Here is a 21,988-nt window from a genome sequence, read left to right as displayed (position 1 = left end):
GGGCAAGTAATTGTAAACCTTGAAGTTATGAGTAATTAAGACAAATATATATACTTTTTATAATGCCTGTTGTTTCATTGACTTGGACTTTGTTTGAGTCGTTGTTTGGTTTACTTGGACTATTGTCATTTTTAGATTCACGTAATTGTTTTTTTTTTTTTTTATAATTGGGACCGACACACTTTTAATTTTTCAAAGATTAAATGGAGTCCTTACACTTGAAATGTAAGTATTTAGTTTTAACTTGCCTCCTTATAAACTAGAAAATAGAACGCGTGTTGATGTATTGTTCTCCCCATATATACGAAACCTGCACAATGAGTGCCCTGTTTTCATTTTATGGTTACTTGTGTTTTCTTCTTGTTCTGGTCTTGTCTCATTCATGTTTATCTGATCAAATACTTGATAATAAGGATGTGTTATGCATGGAGGGTGAGAGACAAGCACTTCTCAAGTTCAAACAGAGCCTCATTGACGAAACAAATCGTCTTGCTTCGTGGGTCGGTGAGGATAGAAACTGTTGCAGATGGGCTGGGATTGTTTGTGATAACATCACTAGTCATGTTCATGGGATTCATTTAGAGGGTAATTATTCTCCTCTCGACGTGGATTATTGTGACCGAACACGGCAGTTGGGAGGGAATTTAAGTTCATCTTTGTTGCATCTAAAGCAACTCAGGCATCTAGACTTAAGCTGCAACGACTTTGGAGGGATCCAAGTTCCGCAATTCATTGGTTCTCTTACAAACCTGAAATATCTTAACATCTCAGCTTCCTATTTCAGTGGAATTCTCCCTGCTCAATTGGGGAACCTTTCTCGATTGCACGTTCTTAGTGTCGGAAGTTTTTATGAAGACACACGCATGATGAATATGCAATGGTTGTCAAGTCTACGTTTGTTGCATCACCTGGATATGAGCAGTGTGAACCTTAGCAAAGCGATCGATTGGTTTCAGGTGATCAACACCCTTCCTTCTTTGACCGAACTGCATTTATCATATTGTGATCTTAAGGATATACATCCACATGCTCCTAGTCTTAATATTACATCCATTTCCCTGCTCGATCTTTCTTTTAACAATTTTAGTAGTTTCGTGCCACAATGGATGTTCAGTGTATCTAATCTGGTTTCGTTGGATTTTTCTTTCTGTTATCTTCATAGCCTAATTTATGGCAATATAGATAGCTTTCGTAACTTGACTTCTCTTAAGTTGCTTCACGTTTCCGGGAATGTTTTCATGAATTCTTCCTCAGTTTTAGAAGGTCTGCCTGGTAATCTTGTGTCATTAAAGATTGGTTCTTGTGGTGTTTCGAGTTCAAATTTGAATTCACTTCACAACTTAACCTCCCTTCTTAGGCTTGACTTGTCAGGAAATGAACTTACAAAGGGACTACCTAAACCATTTGTTAACATTTGTAGTTTGAGAGATATCGATGTGTCATCTAACAATTTTGGTAATATTAGTTTAAATTATCTTCTTGGAGCTTTTCTTGAGTGTGAATCACATATGGGTCGATCTTCACCATTAGAGGAATTAGATGTTAGTGATAGCAGTATTTCTGGTACAATTCCAAATTTCATTGGGCAGTTCACTTCTATGAGGAGATTATCACTACATTGGAATAGAATATCTGGTCCTATTCCGCACTTGATTGGGCGATTATCATCATTGGAGTATCTAGAGCTTTCAGATAACCGGCTGGATGGTAACCTTCCTGATAGCCTTGGTAATCTTTTGAAGTTAAGACATCTAGGTTTTTCTAACAATTTGTTGGATGGAAGCCTTCCAGGTACCCTTGGTAATCTTTCCAAGTTGGAGGAGTTAAAATTTTCTAACAATTTGCTCACTGGTATCGTTACAGAAGCTAACTTTGGCAAACTAGCTAGTTTGAAATACCTAGATGGAAAAGGTAACAACTTAACCTTACGACCACGACTTGCTAACTGGATTCCCCCGTTTCAGTTGTGGTACTTGGATTTAAGTTCTTGGAGTTTAGGGCCACAATTTCCATTGTGGTTGCAATCACAAACACATTTAACAGATTTGTACATAAGAAACACAGGCATTTCTTCAGCCATGCCTATGTCATTTTGGAAATTATTCCCTAATCTAACAAAGTTAGATATGTCGCATAATCATATCCAGGGACTGTTGTTAGATATCCCTGCAACAGTTTACCTACTAGACCTAAATTCTAATGAGTTGAGGGGGGAATTGCCTAAATTGTCAAGTGGTTCATTTCTAGAGATGTTGGATCTCTCGAGTAATTTTTTGGTGGGATCGGTACATCATTTCTTGTGTTCCTATAGTCTAGAAAACGACACAAATTTTTTCGGAAGTGTTCTTAATTTGGGAAATAATCATTTGTCGGGTGTCATTCCCGAGTGCTGGGACAAATGGCAGGAATTGTTTTATCTTAACTTGGAGAATAATAGTTTTTCTGGTGAGATTCCAAGAACATTGGGCACTTTACGTCATTTACAAGTAATGAACATGCATGGGAACAAGCTCACGGGAAGAATACCTGCTTCTCTTATGAATTTGAAAAATTTGGTGGTTCTTCAAATTGGTAGGAATGAACTTGTAGGAAGCATTCCAAAATGGTTTGGGAATTTCTCTTCTTTGAGGCTTCTCAACCTTAGATCCAACAATTTTGTCGGAAATATTCCTTCTGAGCTCTGTAATTCTACACATATCCAAATATTGGATCTTGCTCATAATTATCTATCAGGAAATATTCCAAGATGTTTCAACAACTTTAGGGTCCTTTCTGGAGAAGAAATATTTATCGATAGTCAAATTTTTTCCTATCAACTTGATTCAAAAGTGGTTAGTGGTAGTGATTCATTGGTGATGAAAGGACGAGAAGACACATATGACACTATTCTTGGACTGGTGAGGCTGTTGGACCTTTCAAGTAACAATCTTGTTGGGCACATTCCAAGTGAACTAACGGCTCTCCGGGAGTTGAAGTCTTTGAACTTATCAAGAAATCAGTTATCTGGAATGATCCCCGAGAAAATTGGAGACATAAAATCACTTGAAACTCTTGATGTATCACTGAACAAGCTTTCAGGGAAGCTTCCCATGAGCCTCTCAAACTTAACTTTCCTGAATAGCTTCAATGTGTCTTGGAATCATTTGACAGGAAGAGTTCCTTCAAGTACCCAGCTTAAGAGCTTCAGTGAGTCCAGCTTCTTTGGCAACAAACTTTGCGGAGATGCACTCTCTGATCGTTGCATACCAACTCAAGTACCCAATGTAGTAGTTCAAAAGGAAGACGACGTATCACATGGAGCTGCAGATTGGGGGTTGATTAGTAGCATTGTGGTTGGAATAGTTGTTGGTTTCTGGCTGATTGTGGGTTCGTTGATGGTTAGCAGAGATTGGAGGATCGCGTACTTCAGTTTCCTGAGTGAGCTGAAGTATATAGTTTATGATGTTATGCGTAAATACATATGGAGTCAACATGTTTTCTAAAAATGATGAAAAGTGTCCTCTTATTTGTGCAGTATGTTTTTTAAATTTTGTATGGTTAATTACATACTCGTAATACTTTAATAAAGTTGCAAGCTTATATTTTAGAAGACTATCCAATATTGTCTTATACATGTTTGTCGGGAATGACTTCTCAGTAGTAGAATTATGATATGAATCACCCTGCTTTGCAAAGCTTCATATACATATGATTCAATTTTGGTTTGATTCTTTGATGTATTTCAGTCTTATTGTATCTAGCTAGTGAACATACATTAGTCCTTTGCTTGCCTGCCATATGCCCAAAAATATATAATCATTGAAGCTTACCTATTACGAGTACTTTTTCAACATATAAACGTTAATGAAAGATAGTATTGGATGGTATCTTTTCTTGAACTAACTGGTGACAGCCACATTCCTGCAGTCAGCCAATCAAACTTTGGAATAAGCATAAAGTATTATCTTCCCCGTAATCTTGTTCAAGCTTTTCGTAGATATCTTTGTCATTTTTTGGGGATCGTATTTGATCAGGAATAAGCTACAACCCGAAACAAGTATAATGAACCATATAAAATGAAACAAGTAAAATGGACATGATCTGATAACCACTCACTATTCTTAACAGGAGGGGTTGCACAGTGGGCATGGAAAAAAAAAAATCACTTTTTTCTTGACCATATAAAATGAAACAAGTAAAATGAATACACAAAATTTTATCATTTCCGTACAAAAGTTTCAGAATTTCGTTGTACATTATCCAACCACGGTTCTCAGTATATTTGGGAATAATGGATAACTCTTAAATATTCAAATATCCCTACTACTTATGAATCCGGCCTTGGATATAAGTAACTGATCTATTAGGCTCAGTTGTTACATACATATATACTTTTTTTAAGGCTAAATGTTACACCATTTCTACTCCTAGTCTTAAACTACCCCAATTATTCTAAACGCGTGTATGACAGGGTTGAAGCCTAAACTGCTCTCAAAGAAGCATAATGGTGTTATCTATACTCCTTATCGTCAAACGGGTTCTGTTTAATCATAGATGCATATTATTGTCTAGTGGTTTTTGTTTAACCATAAACAAGGAGTAGATTGACGTTGACTAATAAACGCGTTAACTAAAAGAAACGTACATATGGTCAATAACATGGACATGATAACCACTCACAAAGACTAATTTACAGTTTACTTGGACTTTTAAGTTAGTAATTAGTCGGTTGAATTCACTTACAAAATTGGTTAGTACTAAGACACTAGCTTTTGACTTTTCTCAAAGACTCATTAAAGAGAGTCATTAGATTATGAAGGATGTAAATGTACGTAGTTGAACTGAAATCTAAGATTTTAAATTTATTTAACTTGTCACCCTTATTAACTGAAAATTCACGTGATGTTAACGTACTGTTCTTCCCCCATATATACAAATGAAACCAGAATGAGTGCTCTGTTTTCGTCTTATTGTATCTTGTATTTTCTTGTTGTTCTGGCCTTGTCTCATTCATGTATATCTAATCAAATACTACTTGATAATAATAATAATAATAATGATGATGATGTATTATTGTGCGTGGAGGGTGAGAGACAAGCACTTCTCCAGTTCAAACAAGGCCTCCTTGACCTAACAGACCGTCTTGCTTCGTGGGTTGCTGAGGATAGAAACTGTTGCGGATGGGCTGGGATTGTTTGTGTCATGTCCATGGGATTCATTTACAGGGGGGTACTTCTCATGATCTCTTTGGGAGTTATTGTGACCGAACACGGCAGTTGGAAGGGAATTTAAGTTCATCCTAGTTAGATACAATGTAGTGCTAGATTTGTTAGTTTGGATGTAATTATTATTAAGGTAAGGTGAGGGGTCTAGATGTAACTTGTTATCCTAGACTAGTATAAATACCTCCTACCTTCCTCTCTTTTGTAACCTTTTGACACTATTTTATCCAAACACCCTTTTCTCTCATATTCTCTCAAAACACATACTACAGACATATATTCTTACGTATGCATATTAACATGAATTTCCATGATTTACAATCCTTGTTGCATTTGAAGCAACTTGGACATCTGGACTTAAGCTGCAACAACTTTGGAGGGATCCAAGTTCCGCAATTCATTGGTTCTCTTACAAACTTATGATATCTTAACATCTCAGCTTCGTATTTCATTCCTCCTCATTTGGGAAATCTTTCTCGATTGCACGTCCTTAGTCTTGGATGTTTTCAGGAATTATATGAAGACACACGCATGATGAATATGCAATGGCTGTCAAGCCTTCGTTTGTTGCATCACCTGGATATGAGCAGTGTGATCAACACCCTTATTCCTTCTTTGACCAAACTACATTTATCAGCTTGTGATCTTATGGATATACATCCACATGTTCCTAGTCTTAATATCACATTTCTTTCCCTGCTGGATCTTTGTTATAATGATATTAGTAGTTTCGTGCCACAATGGATATTTAGTATGACTAATTTGGTTTCCTTGGATATTTCACGGTGTCATTTTCATAGCATTATTCATGACAATATCGATGACTTCCGTAACTTGACTTCACTCGAGTCGCTTCATGTTTCCGAGAATGATTTTATGAATTCTTCATTAGTTTTAAAAGGTCTCTCTAGTTCCATAGTTAGTAATCTTGTGTCATTAAAGATCAATTCTTGTGGTGTTTCAAGTTCAGTTTTGAATTCACTTCACAACTTAACCTCCCTCCGTATCCTTGACCTGTCAACTAATAAACTTACAAAGAAAATACCTAAATGATAAATCCTTTTAAAGATTAGCCTAAAAATCCTCCTAAAACTATAAGAAGATGACATATGGTATTCATTAATTCTCTTTCTTAATCTTACCCTCTGAAATTTCTAGATGTCATCATCTAATAGTTAAAAAGAATTTTTGACTATTTAATTAAAAAAATTAATCATTTCCCATATTATTCAAACAGGTATCATGATATGTATCTTGAACATATGTGGCTTTGTGATACAAACATGTAATAGGGCGTCTTATGTGATACAAACATGTAATATGGTTTCATTTTATATAATATCATCATCATATTCTTATTAACAGTGTGTACTATATCCCACAATCTATAGTCCATGGTGTAATTTTTTAATGGGAAGTGATATTAGTACCACTTATTTTGATAGATTTACCACAATTATGCAATACTGATTTGTACAGTCAGTTGTAAAACTTATACGTTATGGTACATCCATCAAAAGTCGTGGTACGAATATCATTTCCCTTTTTTAATGGCTAGACATTACCTACATCATTTCTACTCCTGGTCTTAAACTACCACTTAATCTAAAGACCAAAGTACTTTTTTCGTCCCTGTGGTTTTTCGAATAAGCAATTTACATCCTCGTCGTCAACTTTTGGCTAAAATCGTCCCTGTGGTTTGCATTTCGTCCTTGAATCCGTTAACCCCTCACGTGCAGGGGGATATATGTCTTTTCACTCATTTGTCCCTATGGTTAAGTGCAAAATTCGTCCTTATGGTTTGTCGTTTTTGCATTTTTCATCCTTGTATTTAACAAACCTCCAAACAAAAATTTAATCAAAAACCAAAACAAACTCAAATCAAAAACCTATATATACACCTACATATGAGGATCTAATTTAATACCGGCCGGTACAACTAATTTAATTTATTTTATTTTTTAAAAAAATGCTATAAAACTTATTATAATTTAACGAAAATAGTCAAAATATAATTATAATTCACTCAAAAAAAATAGGTACTTTATAACAAAATACAAGAAAGTTCACAAATTACAAAAAATAACATTAAAGTATTATAAAAATAATTTTAGAAAAAATTCAAAAAATAAAAATGTGAATACCGGAACGGTGATACCGAAAATATCAAAAATAGTTGTACCGGGGTACCCTCCGATACCGGTATTGTGGGTAATATTACCGGTATTTAAAACATTGTATGTACGTGTTTGCATTTAAAAGGGATTGAGCAGATCCTCAAATGTAGGTATATATGTTTTTGTTTTGTTTGGATTAAATTGGTACCGGTAATTTTTGTTTGTTTTGTTTTTTTTAAAATTTTTTTCCTAGATTTGTTAACGACGAGAACGAAAAATGCAAAAAACGATAAACCACAGGGACGATTTTTGCACTTAACTCTATGAAAAGACGAAAATGGCCCTTACGTGACTTACATGTGAGGGTGTTAACGGCAAAGTTATAACGGCAGGGACGAAATGCAAACCACAGGGACGATTTTAGCCAAAAGTTAACAGCGATGATGAAAAATGCTTATTCAAAAAAGGACGAAAAAAGTACTTTGGCCTAATCTAAATGTGTCTATAACAGGGTTGAAGCCTTTGATTTGATGTCAATGTGCCCGGAATCTCACCAGTAAAATGATTATTCTCCAAGTTTAGAAAATTCAATTCCTGTCATTTATCTCAGCACTCCGGAACGAGTACACCCAACAAATGATTGTTTCCCAAATTAAGAGCAATTTGGATACTAGTAAAGTTGGAAGCATTTTGACCTTTGGATTGAAATCAAAGGTCAAGATTCAAAGATTATCTTTGAATCTTGACCCTTGATTTTAATTCAAGGGTTAGGATCACAAACTTTACCAATAAATTTATAAATAACTTTAGAGGATCCTCATCCCTATTTAATGCAGCAGAACCACATCTATATTAGGGGTATCTCAGGCTACGGGTCCCTAAATTTTATGTAGTTCATCTTTCAAAAAAAAAATGATACATTTTATATTGATGCTACGAGTCAAATATATATGGGATACTAGTCAATGTAACTAAATTTAAGTTTTTCAAAGAATTTCATATCAATAAAACTTATAAATATGTACTTGTATAAGTAAATGATAAATGAAAATTACTAAAAGTTCCAAAAATCTTAAAACTGCTATAAATAGCCAAAAATCAATTTTAAAAATGCTAAATTTCGTAACAATTTAGTCATTGTCGTTATTATTGTACTTTACGTCATTACAAGGCTAGTGAGAAAAGAAAATGCAACGAGTCACATTCGATTCTGATTTATTTATTTTTAACGTCAAAAATAATATAATATATAACAAACGATCAACTAGGAAATCAATATACAATGTACAAAATTTAGAATTACACACTAAACACAAAGTAGATTCTTCTTAGAACTTTAACAACTAAGGATGTAAAAGGATTGAAAAAAACTTATGCTGGTTACAGGAGACCCGAGACATAAGAAAAAAAAACCCCATTAATGAAGGTCGAGCCACTGGTTTTTACTTTGTGATGTTTTTGTTGCAACTTGAAGCAAGTTCCAAGGCAGTCGAATAATAACAACATAACCAACTAACAATCCGCCATATGTAAGAGGAAGAAACGATTGAGTTAAAAATATTGAGACTTGTTTCACTCGAATCATTATAAAGCTTATTTTTTCTTGCTTTTCAGACGTGCCATCACCGATCAATAAAATGGCTTCAAGTCTGAGACGAACACCAATAGCATACTTCAAGTTGTCACACCAATAAGAATGAAAGATTTCAACACTGTATTTAATTATAGATTTGTTTTATTCGTCTTTGAGCCAATGGATGATGGATCTTTATGTACAGGCCGAAAGTATCATTTTTGACATGACTACAAGACATATAAGGACAAGACATGTAAAGACATGTTATAAAATATTTTTATAATCAAGTGTTTTCTTTAATAAATGTATTCACAATCTTTCATACTTTTGTACTTTTGATTGCCGTCTTACACTAATTACTAAATATTTGATATTTATCCGTGAGTAATTATAAATTAAAAATAAAAAGCTAAATATTTGATGAGTAAGAAGATAGCAACCAACAATATTATTCATTGTTGTTTAGTCGTAACACAAATGGCATATCAAAAGAATTAAAGTTGGAGAAATAATTCATTATTGCAATATGTAAGTAATATTCATAATTTATAAGTTATATAAGACGAGAGCAAGTACTCGCGCGTTGTGGCGGTAAAATGATGAGGATGATAGGTCATAGAGGGTGATAGGTCATAGGAGGTGATATGTCATAGAGTGTCATAGCCAAATGTCTTAGTCGTACGAGCTCCATCTTCGGATTTAAAAATTCGTCGAAAGTATATCGAATAACATCTCTAATAAAAGAGCATGAAATTTTAAGAACACCCATATAATTTTTTATAATTTATCGATGTACGGTTTTTGAGATAAAGGATTTTGAAAGAATTAGTAAAATAAAATGATTTATGGAGCAGAGAAAAAGTTGTATGCATTGATGTATGGTACACGATGCATTATTATGTGTACATTGTTGAAATTGAATGTGAAAGTTAAAAAATGAATTTGGTACACATAAGATAATACAAATTTTTTTCACTTAGTCACAACCATCATTGTTCTCAGCATGCATGTTTAGCATTTTCGGTTTTGCAACCTCTGAGTTTTAAAGTGTCCATATAAAAACAGGATCTGGGAGCCATACCAATTAACCAGAATGAGGACTCTGTTTTCATTTTCATGTTACTTACATTTTCTTGTTTTTCTGGCCTTGTTTCATTCATGCATATCTAATCAAATACTAATTGATGATAATAATAATAATAATAATAATAATAATAATAATAATAATAATAGTGATGTATTATTATGCATGGAGAGGGAGAGACAAGCACTTCTCGAGTTCAAACATGGCCTCATTGACAAAACAGGTTGTCTTGGTTCGTGGGCCGGTGAGGATAGAAAGTGTTGCAGATGGGTTGGGATTGTTTGTGATAACATCACCCGTCATGTTCATGGCATTCATCTACAAAGTAGTTTTCCTTACGGGGAGTGTGACCAAACACGGCAGTTGGGAGGGAAAGTAATTAGTTCATCTTTGTTGCGTTTGAACAACTCACACATTTGGACTTAAGCTGCAACGACTTTAGAGGCATCCAAGTCCCGGAGTTCATTGGTTCCTTAAAAAACTTGAGATATCTTAATCTCTCAGTTTCCGGATTCAGTGAAATCATCCCTCCGCAATTGGGGAATCTTTCTCAATTATACGTTCTTAGTGTCAAAAGTTTTGATGCACGCATGATGAATATGCGATGGTTGTCAAGTCTTTGTTTGTTGCGTCACTTAGATATGAGCGGTGTGGACCTTAGGAAAGCAAGTGATTGGTTTCAAGTGATCAACACCCTTCCTTCTTTGACCGAACTACATTTATCAGCTTGTTCTCTTATAGATATACATCCTCATGTTCCTGGTCTTAATATCACATCCCTTGCATTGCTCGATCTTTCTTATAACAATTTCAGTAGTTTCATGCCACCATGGATATTCAGTACAACTAATTTGGTTTGCTTGGATATTTCTTGGTGTAAATTTCATAGCCTTATTCATGGCAATATCCATAGCTTCCGTAACTTGACTTCTCTCAAGTCGCTTCATGTTTCTGGGAATGTTTTCATGAATTCTTCATTAGTTTTCAAAGGTCTGTCTAGTAATCTCGTGTCATTAAAGATGGCTGACTGTGGTATTTCGAGTTCAGTTCTGAATTCACTTCAAAACCTAACCTCTCTTCGTAGCCTTGACTTGTCAGGAAATGAACTTACCAAAAAATTACCTAAATCAGTTGTTAACATTTGTAATGTGAGAGATTGATTTGTCATATAATGATTTTGGTAATATTAGTTTAAGTTATCTTCTTGGAGGTTTTCTTGAGTGCAAATCACATATTGGTTTCTCTTTACCATTAGAGGAGTTAGATCTTACTAATAGCAATATTTCTGGTACAATTCCTGATTTCATTGGGCAGTTAACTTCTATTAGGAGATTATTACTAGATAGAAATAAGATTTCTGGTCCAATTCCACACTGGATTGGACGATTATCATCATTGGAGCATTTAGAGCTTTCAGATAACCGGCTGGTAGGCAGCCTTCCTGATGGCATTGGTTACCTCTTGAAGTTGGAACAGTTAATTTTTTCTAATAACTTTTTGACGGGTATCGTATCAGAAGCTCACTTTGGCCGACTAGCGAGCTTGAAATATCTAGATGGAAAAGGTAACAACCTAACCTTACAACCACGACTTGCTAACTGGATTCCCCCGTTTCAATTGCGGTACTTGGATTTAAGTTCTTGGAGTTTAGGGCCAAACTTTCCACTCTGGTTGCATTCACAAACACGGTTAACAGATATGTACATAAGAAACACGTGCATTTCTTCAGTCTTGCCTGTCTCATTTTGGAAATCATTCCCTAATCTCAAGAACCTAGATATGTCGCATAATCATATCCAGGGAACGTTGTTAGATATCCCTGCAACACTTGAAGTACTAGACCTAAATTCTAACCAGTTGAGGGGGGAATTACCTGAATTGTCAAGTGGTTCATATCTAGGGATACTGGATCTCTCGAGTAATTTCTTTGTGGGATCAGTGCATCATTTGTTGTGTTCCTATAGTCCGAAAAAATATGCAACTTTTTCAATAAGTGCTCTTAATTTGGGAAACAATCGCTTGTCAGGTGTCAAGTCTGATTGTTGGGACAAATGGCATGAATTGATTTATTTAAACTTGGAGAATAATCGTTTCTCTAGTGAGATTCCAGGAATATTGGGTTCTTTACGTAAGTTACGATCACTCAATTTGCGTGGGAACAAGCTCACGGGAAGAATACCTGCTTCTCTAATGAATTTGGAACATCTGCATATCCTTCAAATTGGTAGGAATGAACTTGTTGGAAGCATTCCGAAATGGTTTGGGATTCTCTCTTCTTTGAGGCTTCTCAATCTTAAATCCAACAATTTTGTCGGAAATATTCCTCATGAGCTTTGTTATGCTACAGATATCCAAATATTGGATCTTGCTCAAAATCATCTATCTGGAAATATTCCAAGATGTTTCAACAACTTTAGTGTCCTTTCTGGCAAACAATTTTACTTCAGTAAACATAAAGATATTTTTTTGTTTGGTATTGATAATATAGACGTTAGCGGTAGTGATTCATTGGTGATGAAAGGACGAGAAGACACATATAACACTATTCTTGGACTGGTGATGCTGGTGGACCTTTCAAGTAACAATCTTGTTGGGCCCATTCCAAGTGAATTAACGGCTTTGCGGGAGTTGAAGTCTTTGAACTTATCAAGAAATCAGTTGACTGGAATGATCCCCGAGAAGATAGGAGACATGAAATCACTTGAAACTCTTGATTTATCAATGAACAAGCTTTCAGGGAAGCTTCCCTTGAGCCTGTCAAGCTTGACTTTCTTGGTTAGCTTCAATGTGTCTTGGAATCAGTTGACAGGAAGAATTCCTTCAAGTACCCAGCTTCAAAGCTTCAACGAGTCCAGCTTCTTTGGCAACAAACTTTGTGGAGATCCGCTCGTTGGTCGTTGTTTACCAACTGAAGTACCCAATGTAGAAGTTCGAAAAGAAGACGACGTATCACATGGAGCTGCAGATTGGGGGTTGATTACGAGCGTTGTGGTTGGAATAGTTGTTGGTTTCTGGGTCATTGTGGCTCCTTTGATGGTTAGCAGAACATGGAGGATTGCATACTTTCATTTCCTTAGTGAGCTAAGGTATATGGTTTACGATATCTTCCGTAAGTATGTATGGAGGCAACATGTTATCTAAATGATCAAATGGGTCCTCGTGATCGATTGTTTAGTATTTTAAATTTATAGATATGATGAAATGAACCCCCTGCTAATTTGCAAAGCCTCATATACGATTCAGTTTTGGTTTGATTTAATTCCTTGATATATATGAATCATTTTCAGTCTTGAGAAAGTTAATAACTTGTTCGTGTTGTGAAGAGTACACAGATAACCTCGATGATCCAATATTATAGTAATGCAAACATGTGTTTCGTTTTTCTTTTCTCATTGTTCTCGTTGTTTCGTTAATTATCTGTGTATGAATTATATGAAAAGTATCATATGCTAAACTATTATCTGAAATAGATGCGTACGTAGATTACTCGTTTTAGTTAGCATTATGTTATACATGAACCGGAACTATTAATAGTAGCTACCGATGGGTGTGGATGGTACCACCGGCCAGTCACCAAAACAGGGTACTGATGTCGGTCTCATATGAACCTTAACCTAAACGGGCTGGTATTTTGGGTAAATTCCTGGTTAGTCACTTAGTCCCAACCATCATAATTATATTCTAGATTTCCAGTTCAATTCTTAGCATGCATGTTTAGTATTTTCGATTTTGCAACCTTGAGGTTTTTAAAGTGTCCATAAACAGTTTCTGGAACCATATTACCGTCTTTAAAGTAGAAAGAGCTGCTCGACACATAAGCTATATAATTGGAATCATTTGGTTTTGCAACCATGTATTTGTACGCTTTTGGAACTGGATAGAGGCTACGTTCAGTGTCTAAAGGCTCTCATCCGTGTGTATGTGTTTGTGCAACAAGATATGAAACGAAGACAAAATGTTTATCTATAGGAAGAATTCTTTGAGGTGGAGGTGGCCAGGATGAGGATCTCGATCATGGTCGGGTTCGTACTTTTTGGGGTTTAACAGGACCCCTTTGTAAGGTTCATGTCCAATAAGTGAACATACATTAGTCCTTTGCTGTACCTGCCATATGCCCATATTCCTCCAACAACTCCAGCAATTACAAGCTGCTATAAAATCATTGAAGCTTACCTTTTATATAATCTCAAATGTAAATGAAATATAATTCTGGATGCTATTCTTTTTTTTTTTCTGGCTGGTGACAACCACACGCCTGCAGTATGCCGATCAAGCTTTAGAGCATAAAGTATTATTGTCTTCCAGTAATCTTGTTCAAGCTAATTCTTGTAGATATCACAGGCCATTTAATGATTGCAAGGCACATAACGTCATAACGACCTCAGGGCTGCTTTATAAATTCCAAGAATTGTGGATATTGCAAAAAACTTTCAGCATGAGGCTATAATTTTTATATAGTAGTATAGATAAGCCTCTACTAAGTGAACTAACGCCATGTTGTCATCAATGGTGTTATTCTTTACCCTTATCGTCAGACGTGTTCTGTTTAACCATATATGCATATTATTGTCTAGTGGTTTATGTTTAATCATAGATTGATTTGTTTTATTTATCCTGGAACTAATGGATATTAATAATGAACAGGGAGTGGGTTGACGTTGACTAATAAACGCGTTAACTAAGAAAACTAAGAACCTTTTCAAACATTTTTCAAAAATTCATTAAATAACTATGAAGGATGTATACCCTTGGATTGAAATCTAAGATTTTATTTTTATATAAATGGCCCCCTGCATACTAAACCTGTAGAATGAGTGCTCTATTTTCATATGTTCGTTGCTTGTGTTTTCTTGTCGTTCTGGATTTGTCTCATCCATATATATATTATATCTCATCAAAATGTTTATAATAATAATAATGATAATGATGTATGGATGGATGGAGATCGAGTTGATGTTGACTTAAAGATCATACTATTAATTGATTTTTTTATTGTTGTGGAATTAGTTGTTTTCTCTGGAATTACTTTGAATTTTCAAAGATATCTTTGAATTTAAAGATTTTGATTTTATTTGACTTGACCCCCTTATAAACTGAAAATTTATCTTAATTTATACATACTAAACCAGCAGAATGAGTGTTCTGTTTGCATATTCTTGTTACTTGTGTTTTCTTCTTGTTCTGGCCTTGTCTCGGTCATGTTTGTCTAATCAAAAAAATGATAATAATAATGATGGATTATTATTATGCATGGAGGGTGAGAGACAAGCACTTCTCGAGTTCAAACAGGGCCTCATTGACAAAACAGATCGTCTTGCTTCGTGGGTCAGTGAGGATAGAAACTGTGGCAGATGGGCTGGGATTGTTTGTGATAACATCACTGGTCATGTTCATGGGATTCATCTACAGGGAAGTTCTTCTCCAGATCTCAGAGGGGGTTATTATTGTGACCGGACACGGCCACTGGGAGGGAATTTAAGTACATCCTTGTTGGATCTGAAGCAACTCGGTCATCTGGACTTAAGCTGCAACAACTTTGGAGGGATCCAAGTTCCGCAATTCATTGGTTCTCTTACAAACCTGAGATATCTTAACATCTCAGCTTCCTATTTCAGTGGAATTATTCCTCCTCATTTGGGGAATCTTTCTCGATTGCACGTCCTTAGTCTTGGATGTTTTCATGAATCATATGAAGACACACGCATGATGAATATGCAATGGCTGTCAAACCTTCGTTTGTTGCATCACCTGGATATGAGCAGTGTGGACCTTAGCACAGCCATCGATTGGTTTCAGGTGATCAACACCCTTCCTTCTTTGACTGAACTACATTTATCAGATTGTGATCTTATGGATATACATCCACATGTTCCTAGTCTTAATATCACATCCCTTTCCTTGCTAGATCTTTCTAATAATGATTTGAGTAGTTTCATGCCACAATGGATATTTAGTATGACTAATTTGGTTTCCTTGGATGTTTCACGGTGTCATTTTCATAGCATTATTCATGACAATATGGATGGCTTCCGTAACTTGACTTCACTCAAGTCGCTTCATGTTTCCGAAAATGATTTTATGAATTCTTCATTAGTTTTAAAAGGTCTCTCTAGTAATCTTGTGTCATTAATGATCAATTCTTGTGGTGTTTCAAGTTCAGTTTTGAATTCACTTCACAACTTAACCTCCCTCCGTATCCTTGACCTGTCCGTTAATAAACTTACAAAGAAAATACCTAAATCAGTTGTTGACATTTGTAATTTGAGAGAGATTGATTTGTCATATAACGATTTTGGTAATATCAGTTTAAATTATCTTCTTGGAGATTTTCTCGAGTGCAAATCACATAATGGCCGATCTTTACCGCTAGAGGAGTTAGATCTTACTGGTAGCAATATTTCTGGTACAATTCCAGATTTCATTGGAAAGTTAACTTCTATGAGGATATTAGTACTACCTTCGAATAGGATTTATGGTCCTATTCCTCACTGGATTGGACGATTATCATCATTGGAGTATTTAGATCTTTCATTTAACCGGTTGGATGGTAGCCTTCCTGATGAACTTGGTTATCTCTCAAAGTTGCAAACGTTAAAAATTACTAACAATTTGCTGACTGGTATCATAACAGATGCTCACTTTGGCAAACTAGCGAATTTGATATATATATATGGAGGAGGTAACAACTTAACCTTACGACCAAGGTTTGCTAACTGGATTCCCTCGTTCCAGTTGCGGGAGTTGGATTTAAGTTCTTGGGGTTTAGGGCCACAGTTTCCACTGTGGTTGCATTCACAGACACGGTTAATAGTATTGTACATAAGCAACACAGGGATTTCTTCAGCCATGCCATCTCATTTTGGAAATCATTCCCTAAACTAGCCGAATTAGATATGTCGCATAATAATATCCAGGGAACATTGTTACATATCCCTGCAACGGTCTACATACTAGACCTAAATTCTAACGGGTTTAAGGGGGAATTGCCTAAATTGTCAAATGGAACATCGCTATTGATGTTGGATCTCTCGAGTAATTTCTTTGTGGGATCAGTACATCATTTTTTGTGTTCCTATAGTCCAGAAGTTTTTCTCAGAAGTACTCTAAATTTGGGAAACAATCATTTGTCGGGGGTCATCCCAGAGTGCTGGGACAAATGGCACGAGTTGATTTATTTAAACTTGGAGAATAATGGTTTGTCTGGTGAGATTCCAGGAACATTGGGCTCTTTACGTCAGTTAATATCACTGAACTTGCGTGGGAACAAGCTCTTGGGAAGAATACCTGCTTCTCTAATGAATTTGAAATATTTGGAGATCCTTCAAATTGATAGAAATGAACTTGTTGGGAGCATTCCAAAATGGTTTGGTAACCTCTCTTCTTTGAGGCTTCTCAACCTTAGATCCAACCATTTTGTCGGAAATATTCCCTATGAGCTGTGTCATTCTACACGTATCCAAATATTGGATCTTGCTAATAATGATCTATCTGGATCTATTCCAAGATGTTTCAACAACTTTAGTGTCTTTTTGGGCAAAACAGTTCTCAATAATAATCAAATGATGTTCTTTGGTACTAGATCTAAATTTGTTAGCGGTAGTGATTCATTGGTGATGAAAGGACGAGAAGACACATATGAAACTATTCTTGGACTGGTGACGTTGTTGGACCTTTCAAGTAACAATCTTGTTGGGCCCATTCCAAGTGAACTAACGGCTCTCCGAGAGTTAAAGTCTTTGAACTTATCAAGTAATCAATTGACTGGAAGGATCCCAGATAAGATTGGAGACATGAAATCACTTGAAACTCTTGATCTGTCACTGAACAAGCTTTCAGGGAAGCTTCCGTTGAGCCTGTCAAGCTTGACGTTTTTGAGTAGCTTCAATGTGTCCTGGAACCAATTGACAGGAAGAGTTCCTTCAAGCACCCAGCTTCAGAGCTTCCATGAGTCCAGCTTCTTTGGCAACAAACTTTGCGGAGATCCACTCAAACTTTGTTTACCAACTGAAGTACCCAATGCAGAAGTTCAAAAAGAAGACAATGTATCACATGGAGCTACAGATTGGGGGTTGATTGCCAGCGTTGTGGTTGGATTATTTATTGGTTTCTGGCTCATTGTGGCTCCTTTGATGGTTAGCGGAGTATGGAGGGTTGCGTACTTTGGTTTCCTGAGTGACCTGAGATATAAGACATACGATGTTATGCGTAAGTACTTACGGAGGCAACATGTTTTCTAAATACTCAAAAGTATCCTCGTGATGTTTAGTATTCTAAATATATACTTCCTAGCTAGCAAAATAAGTTAGTTATTGCATTCCAGTGCTGAATATTGCTACACATGTTGTTGGGAATGACTTTGAATAACATTATTGTGAAATGAACCACCCTTCTTTGCAAATTAAATTAAGCCTCACATACGGCTTGATTCAGTTTTGGTTTAATTCCTTGATATGAATTATTTATATGAAATTTAATAACTTGTTTGTGTGTTGTGGAGAGTACATAGACAACCTCGACCGACACCAATATTATAACGATCGATGTAAATTCGTGTTTCTTTTTTTTTTCCCTCGTTTTCGTTAAATTAGTATTTTTGATCATCATTCTAGTTCTTAGCAGGCATGTTAAATTAGTATTTTTGATTTTGCAACCTAGAATTTAAAAAGGTCGATATACATGATCTGGAACCGTACGTATTGTCGTCTTTAAAGTAGTTAGTTACTCGACTCATGGGTTATTTGATCGGAGCTATTCGATTTATATAAAAATATTTTTTGTAACCTTTTGGATCTAAATAAATTAGGCTACGTTTTGTGTCTAAAAGTTCTCATCCCATATTCCCATGTGTAGGTAACGATGTTAAAAACTTAAAATATAACGAAAGCATTTAATAGAAATTAACTAATTCTCAAAATAGCGGTCATCAAATAAAACCATTTTCGTAACAGCAATAAAGAACATCCATGATCCATTCGAAAGGTCTAACAAGGATAATAATTCTAATAGCAATAAAGAACCACCACTTTGGTGGGGTGGTAGTGGTGGGGTGGCAGAGGTCTAAGGTCTTGCATTTTGGTGTAAATAATCAAAGTTCAAACTTTGATAATGGTATATCTATATACATATTAAAAAATAGTTATTCAGCCACCCTTCTTAATTTAAAGGTATACTTAAAAATTGACACATAAGATTTTCTCCATGTTTTTTATTACAATAAATGTGGCAACAATATTGGAATTTAATAATAAACATATTTAGAACAACCGTAATATACTTTTAATTTTGGTAAATATTTACTTTTCATAACTAGATATTATCAAAACTCTACTTCTAATTTAATATTCTTATTATACAATTATGTTTTATATATATATATATATATATATATATATATATATATATTATTTCTACCAAACCGATTTAGTCCCAAAAATAATAAGACAAGAAGTTAACAAAAATTGAAGGAGAAAAGAAAGTTGATGGTGCACGAAAGAAAATGATCAATCCCTAATCAAATAATAAGATGATTTATTAATTTTACATTATTATTATTAAAATGATAAGAAAAGTCATGAACATGAATAACTGTGATCAAATTTTTGATGTATAACTACTTTAATTTGTTTAACTTAGATTATTTATTTTGTAATAATTTGTGATATTATTAACATATTGATTAGATATATTTCATATTTAGTTTATTTAGATATTGATGATAGAATGTAATGTAAGTTAAAGCAAAATCATAGTGATAATTGATGATATTGTTGATGTCTTAATGAGAGATATGTTTCATTTTTAGATTATGTAAATATTGCTGATAGGATGTAATGTAATCCAAAATTATATTGAACCAGGAATAGACCATGAATTATATCATATTGAATTTTAAACAATAAAGTTGTTGAATAATTTATTAATGCGTTTAACAGTTATTGGAACCTGTATATGTGTATATTTTTTCTTTGAAAAAAAACCTTTTTTATGTATGTATTAAGCAATTTTTTTATTTTCCGCATATCGTGCGGGTAAAATACCTAGTATATATATACATACATATATATATATATAATATAACTAAAAGAGTGGGTTGAGGGTACAATTGGCACCCTTAATCCCCCTTCTTTAGCCTAATCCTCCATCCATATTAATCCTCTATTTTTTTAATATTTATCTAAGTTAATTTACACTTTTTGGTTTTCCATCACCAATTTACACTTTAACCCAATCTAAAACAATTAATTTACACTTTTTGGTTTCCCATCACCAATTTACACTTTTTAACCCAATTTAAAAATAATTAACTTACACTTTTTGATTTTTCATCACCAATTTACGCTTTAACCCAACTTAAAAATAATTAATTATACTTTTTGGTTTTTTTTTCACCAATTTACACTTAAAAATAATTATTTTACACTTTTTGGTTTTTTATTACCAATTTACAATTTCACCCAATTTAAAAATAAATAATTTACACTTTTCGGTTTTATTGGTAATCTATAATATAACTCACGTACGACAAGGAAAAAAGAAGCTACGATCAACCACAAAAGGGTTTTTTTATATACTTTGCACATAATTAATCATTATTATTATTATTTAACATTGAATTCTTCTGTTATATACTGTTATTAATATTTCTTTTAATTTAGTTTGTTGTCCATTATAGGTTCGTTATGGTTTTTTCTTCAACAACAATAAATATGACCATATTAGTTCATCTTGAAGATCTTAAGCCAATACATGTTAACCATCATTTATAACTCTGTGTTGTGCATGTATGGACTGTTTCGGAGTGGAACAACCCGAAGAAAATCAAAACGTTCGAGATGGTCTTTGTTGATGAATTAGTATGTATTTTTCAAATTATATAGTTTACATTTTTTGAATAGAAGAAACTGTAAATTTTTATTTAACTAAAGTTGGGGAAAAAAAAGAAGGTAAACTGGAATCAATATTTATATGGAGTTAATATTCGTATGTTTCTTCTTTAACTTTCGTATTGATTAAGTTATGATATATGACTTAACTAATCTAAATATTGTATATTAAATTTTGTATTTGTAACCTATATTAACTCTTAGGATTTACAGATATATCTTTCTAACCTTTTAGATATAAAGTTTAAATTTGCTATGAGTTTATTTTGATATCGTTTTAAAAGTAGCTCATTAATGGTGTATACTTAAGATTTACGATTATACCTTTCTATAAGCTTTTAGATGAAAAGTCGAATTTTGGTATGAGTAAGATTATGATTACTTTTATATATCGACTATGATTATTTAGAATCTGTTTTAAAACTAGCTCATTAATGGTGTAACTTTTTAGCCGTTGTTATTCTATCAGGGGTAAATGTTACATATTGATGTGTTGAATGTTTTAGTATGATTATTTAACATGGTGGAACAATTCATCATTTTAGTTTGTGTATGACAGATATACTTCGGATCTTATGAAAAACATGATATCAATTTTAAATAATACCTTTAGATAAATCCTTTGAACTACGTTATGTTTAGGATTTAACAAAACAGAAGATGGATTTGCAAGGTTTTTGGCTCGACTCCTTTTTTTTATCAAGAATTTATTTTCCTATCTTTCTTGCATTAGCCGATAAAATCATTTGATCCACGTTTGGAATGCCCTTGATTGGGTTCTTTTTTTATCTTGATTAATTTTTCTGGATCTGTATACAAAGATGTTTATTCGATTCTTATGGTTAATTTGTTTGGAGTTTATTTTTAAAAATTTGATTAAGTATATAGAAACACACTAAGAGAACACTATTATATAGGGCATTATCATACATGGTTCGGTCAATGGTCAATGGTGAATGGGCGGAAAATTTTAGGAGTATTTTGAATGATGGAGTGGCCATTCAGCTAGCAAATTTCCAAGTTGATTTCGGTATATCTATTTTATATATTTGAATTCCAATTTTTTAGCTTTGATTAATATATTTTGAGACTACCCGTCCATTGGACGGGCCTAAACACTAGTATAT

At 34.2% G+C, this 21,988-nt stretch overlaps 4 protein-coding genes across 4 annotated transcripts; all 4 read left to right on the top strand.

Annotated features, from left to right (window-relative positions):
• Positions 1-317: 317 nt before the first annotated feature.
• On the top strand, positions 318-3,482 carry LOC122604531 (receptor-like protein EIX2). The gene has a single exon (XM_043777417.1). The coding sequence runs from the start codon at positions 318-320 to the stop codon at positions 3,480-3,482; it is 3,165 nt and encodes a 1,054-aa protein (XP_043633352.1).
• A 6,661-nt stretch (positions 3,483-10,143) lies between these two features.
• On the top strand, positions 10,144-13,119 carry LOC122604529 (receptor-like protein EIX2). Its single transcript, XM_043777416.1, has 3 exons — positions 10,144-10,375; positions 10,483-10,968; positions 11,189-13,119. Exons 1-3 carry the CDS (start codon positions 10,144-10,146, stop codon positions 13,117-13,119), a joined length of 2,649 nt encoding a protein of 882 aa, XP_043633351.1.
• A 2,109-nt stretch (positions 13,120-15,228) lies between these two features.
• Positions 15,229-16,860, top strand: LOC122604528 (receptor-like protein EIX1). Its single transcript, XM_043777415.1, has one exon. The coding sequence runs from the start codon at positions 15,229-15,231 to the stop codon at positions 16,858-16,860; it is 1,632 nt and encodes a 543-aa protein (XP_043633350.1).
• An 11-nt stretch (positions 16,861-16,871) lies between these two features.
• Positions 16,872-18,215, top strand: LOC122604527 (receptor-like protein EIX2). The gene has a single exon (XM_043777414.1). It carries the CDS (start codon positions 16,872-16,874, stop codon positions 18,213-18,215), a length of 1,344 nt encoding a protein of 447 aa, XP_043633349.1.
• Positions 18,216-21,988: the final 3,773 nt, after the last annotated feature.

This window comes from Erigeron canadensis, chromosome 6, assembly GCF_010389155.1.
Source record: "Erigeron canadensis isolate Cc75 chromosome 6, C_canadensis_v1, whole genome shotgun sequence".
Taxonomy (NCBI): domain Eukaryota; kingdom Viridiplantae; phylum Streptophyta; class Magnoliopsida; order Asterales; family Asteraceae; genus Erigeron; species Erigeron canadensis.
This window is presented reverse-complemented; position numbering and strand designations above follow the sequence as displayed.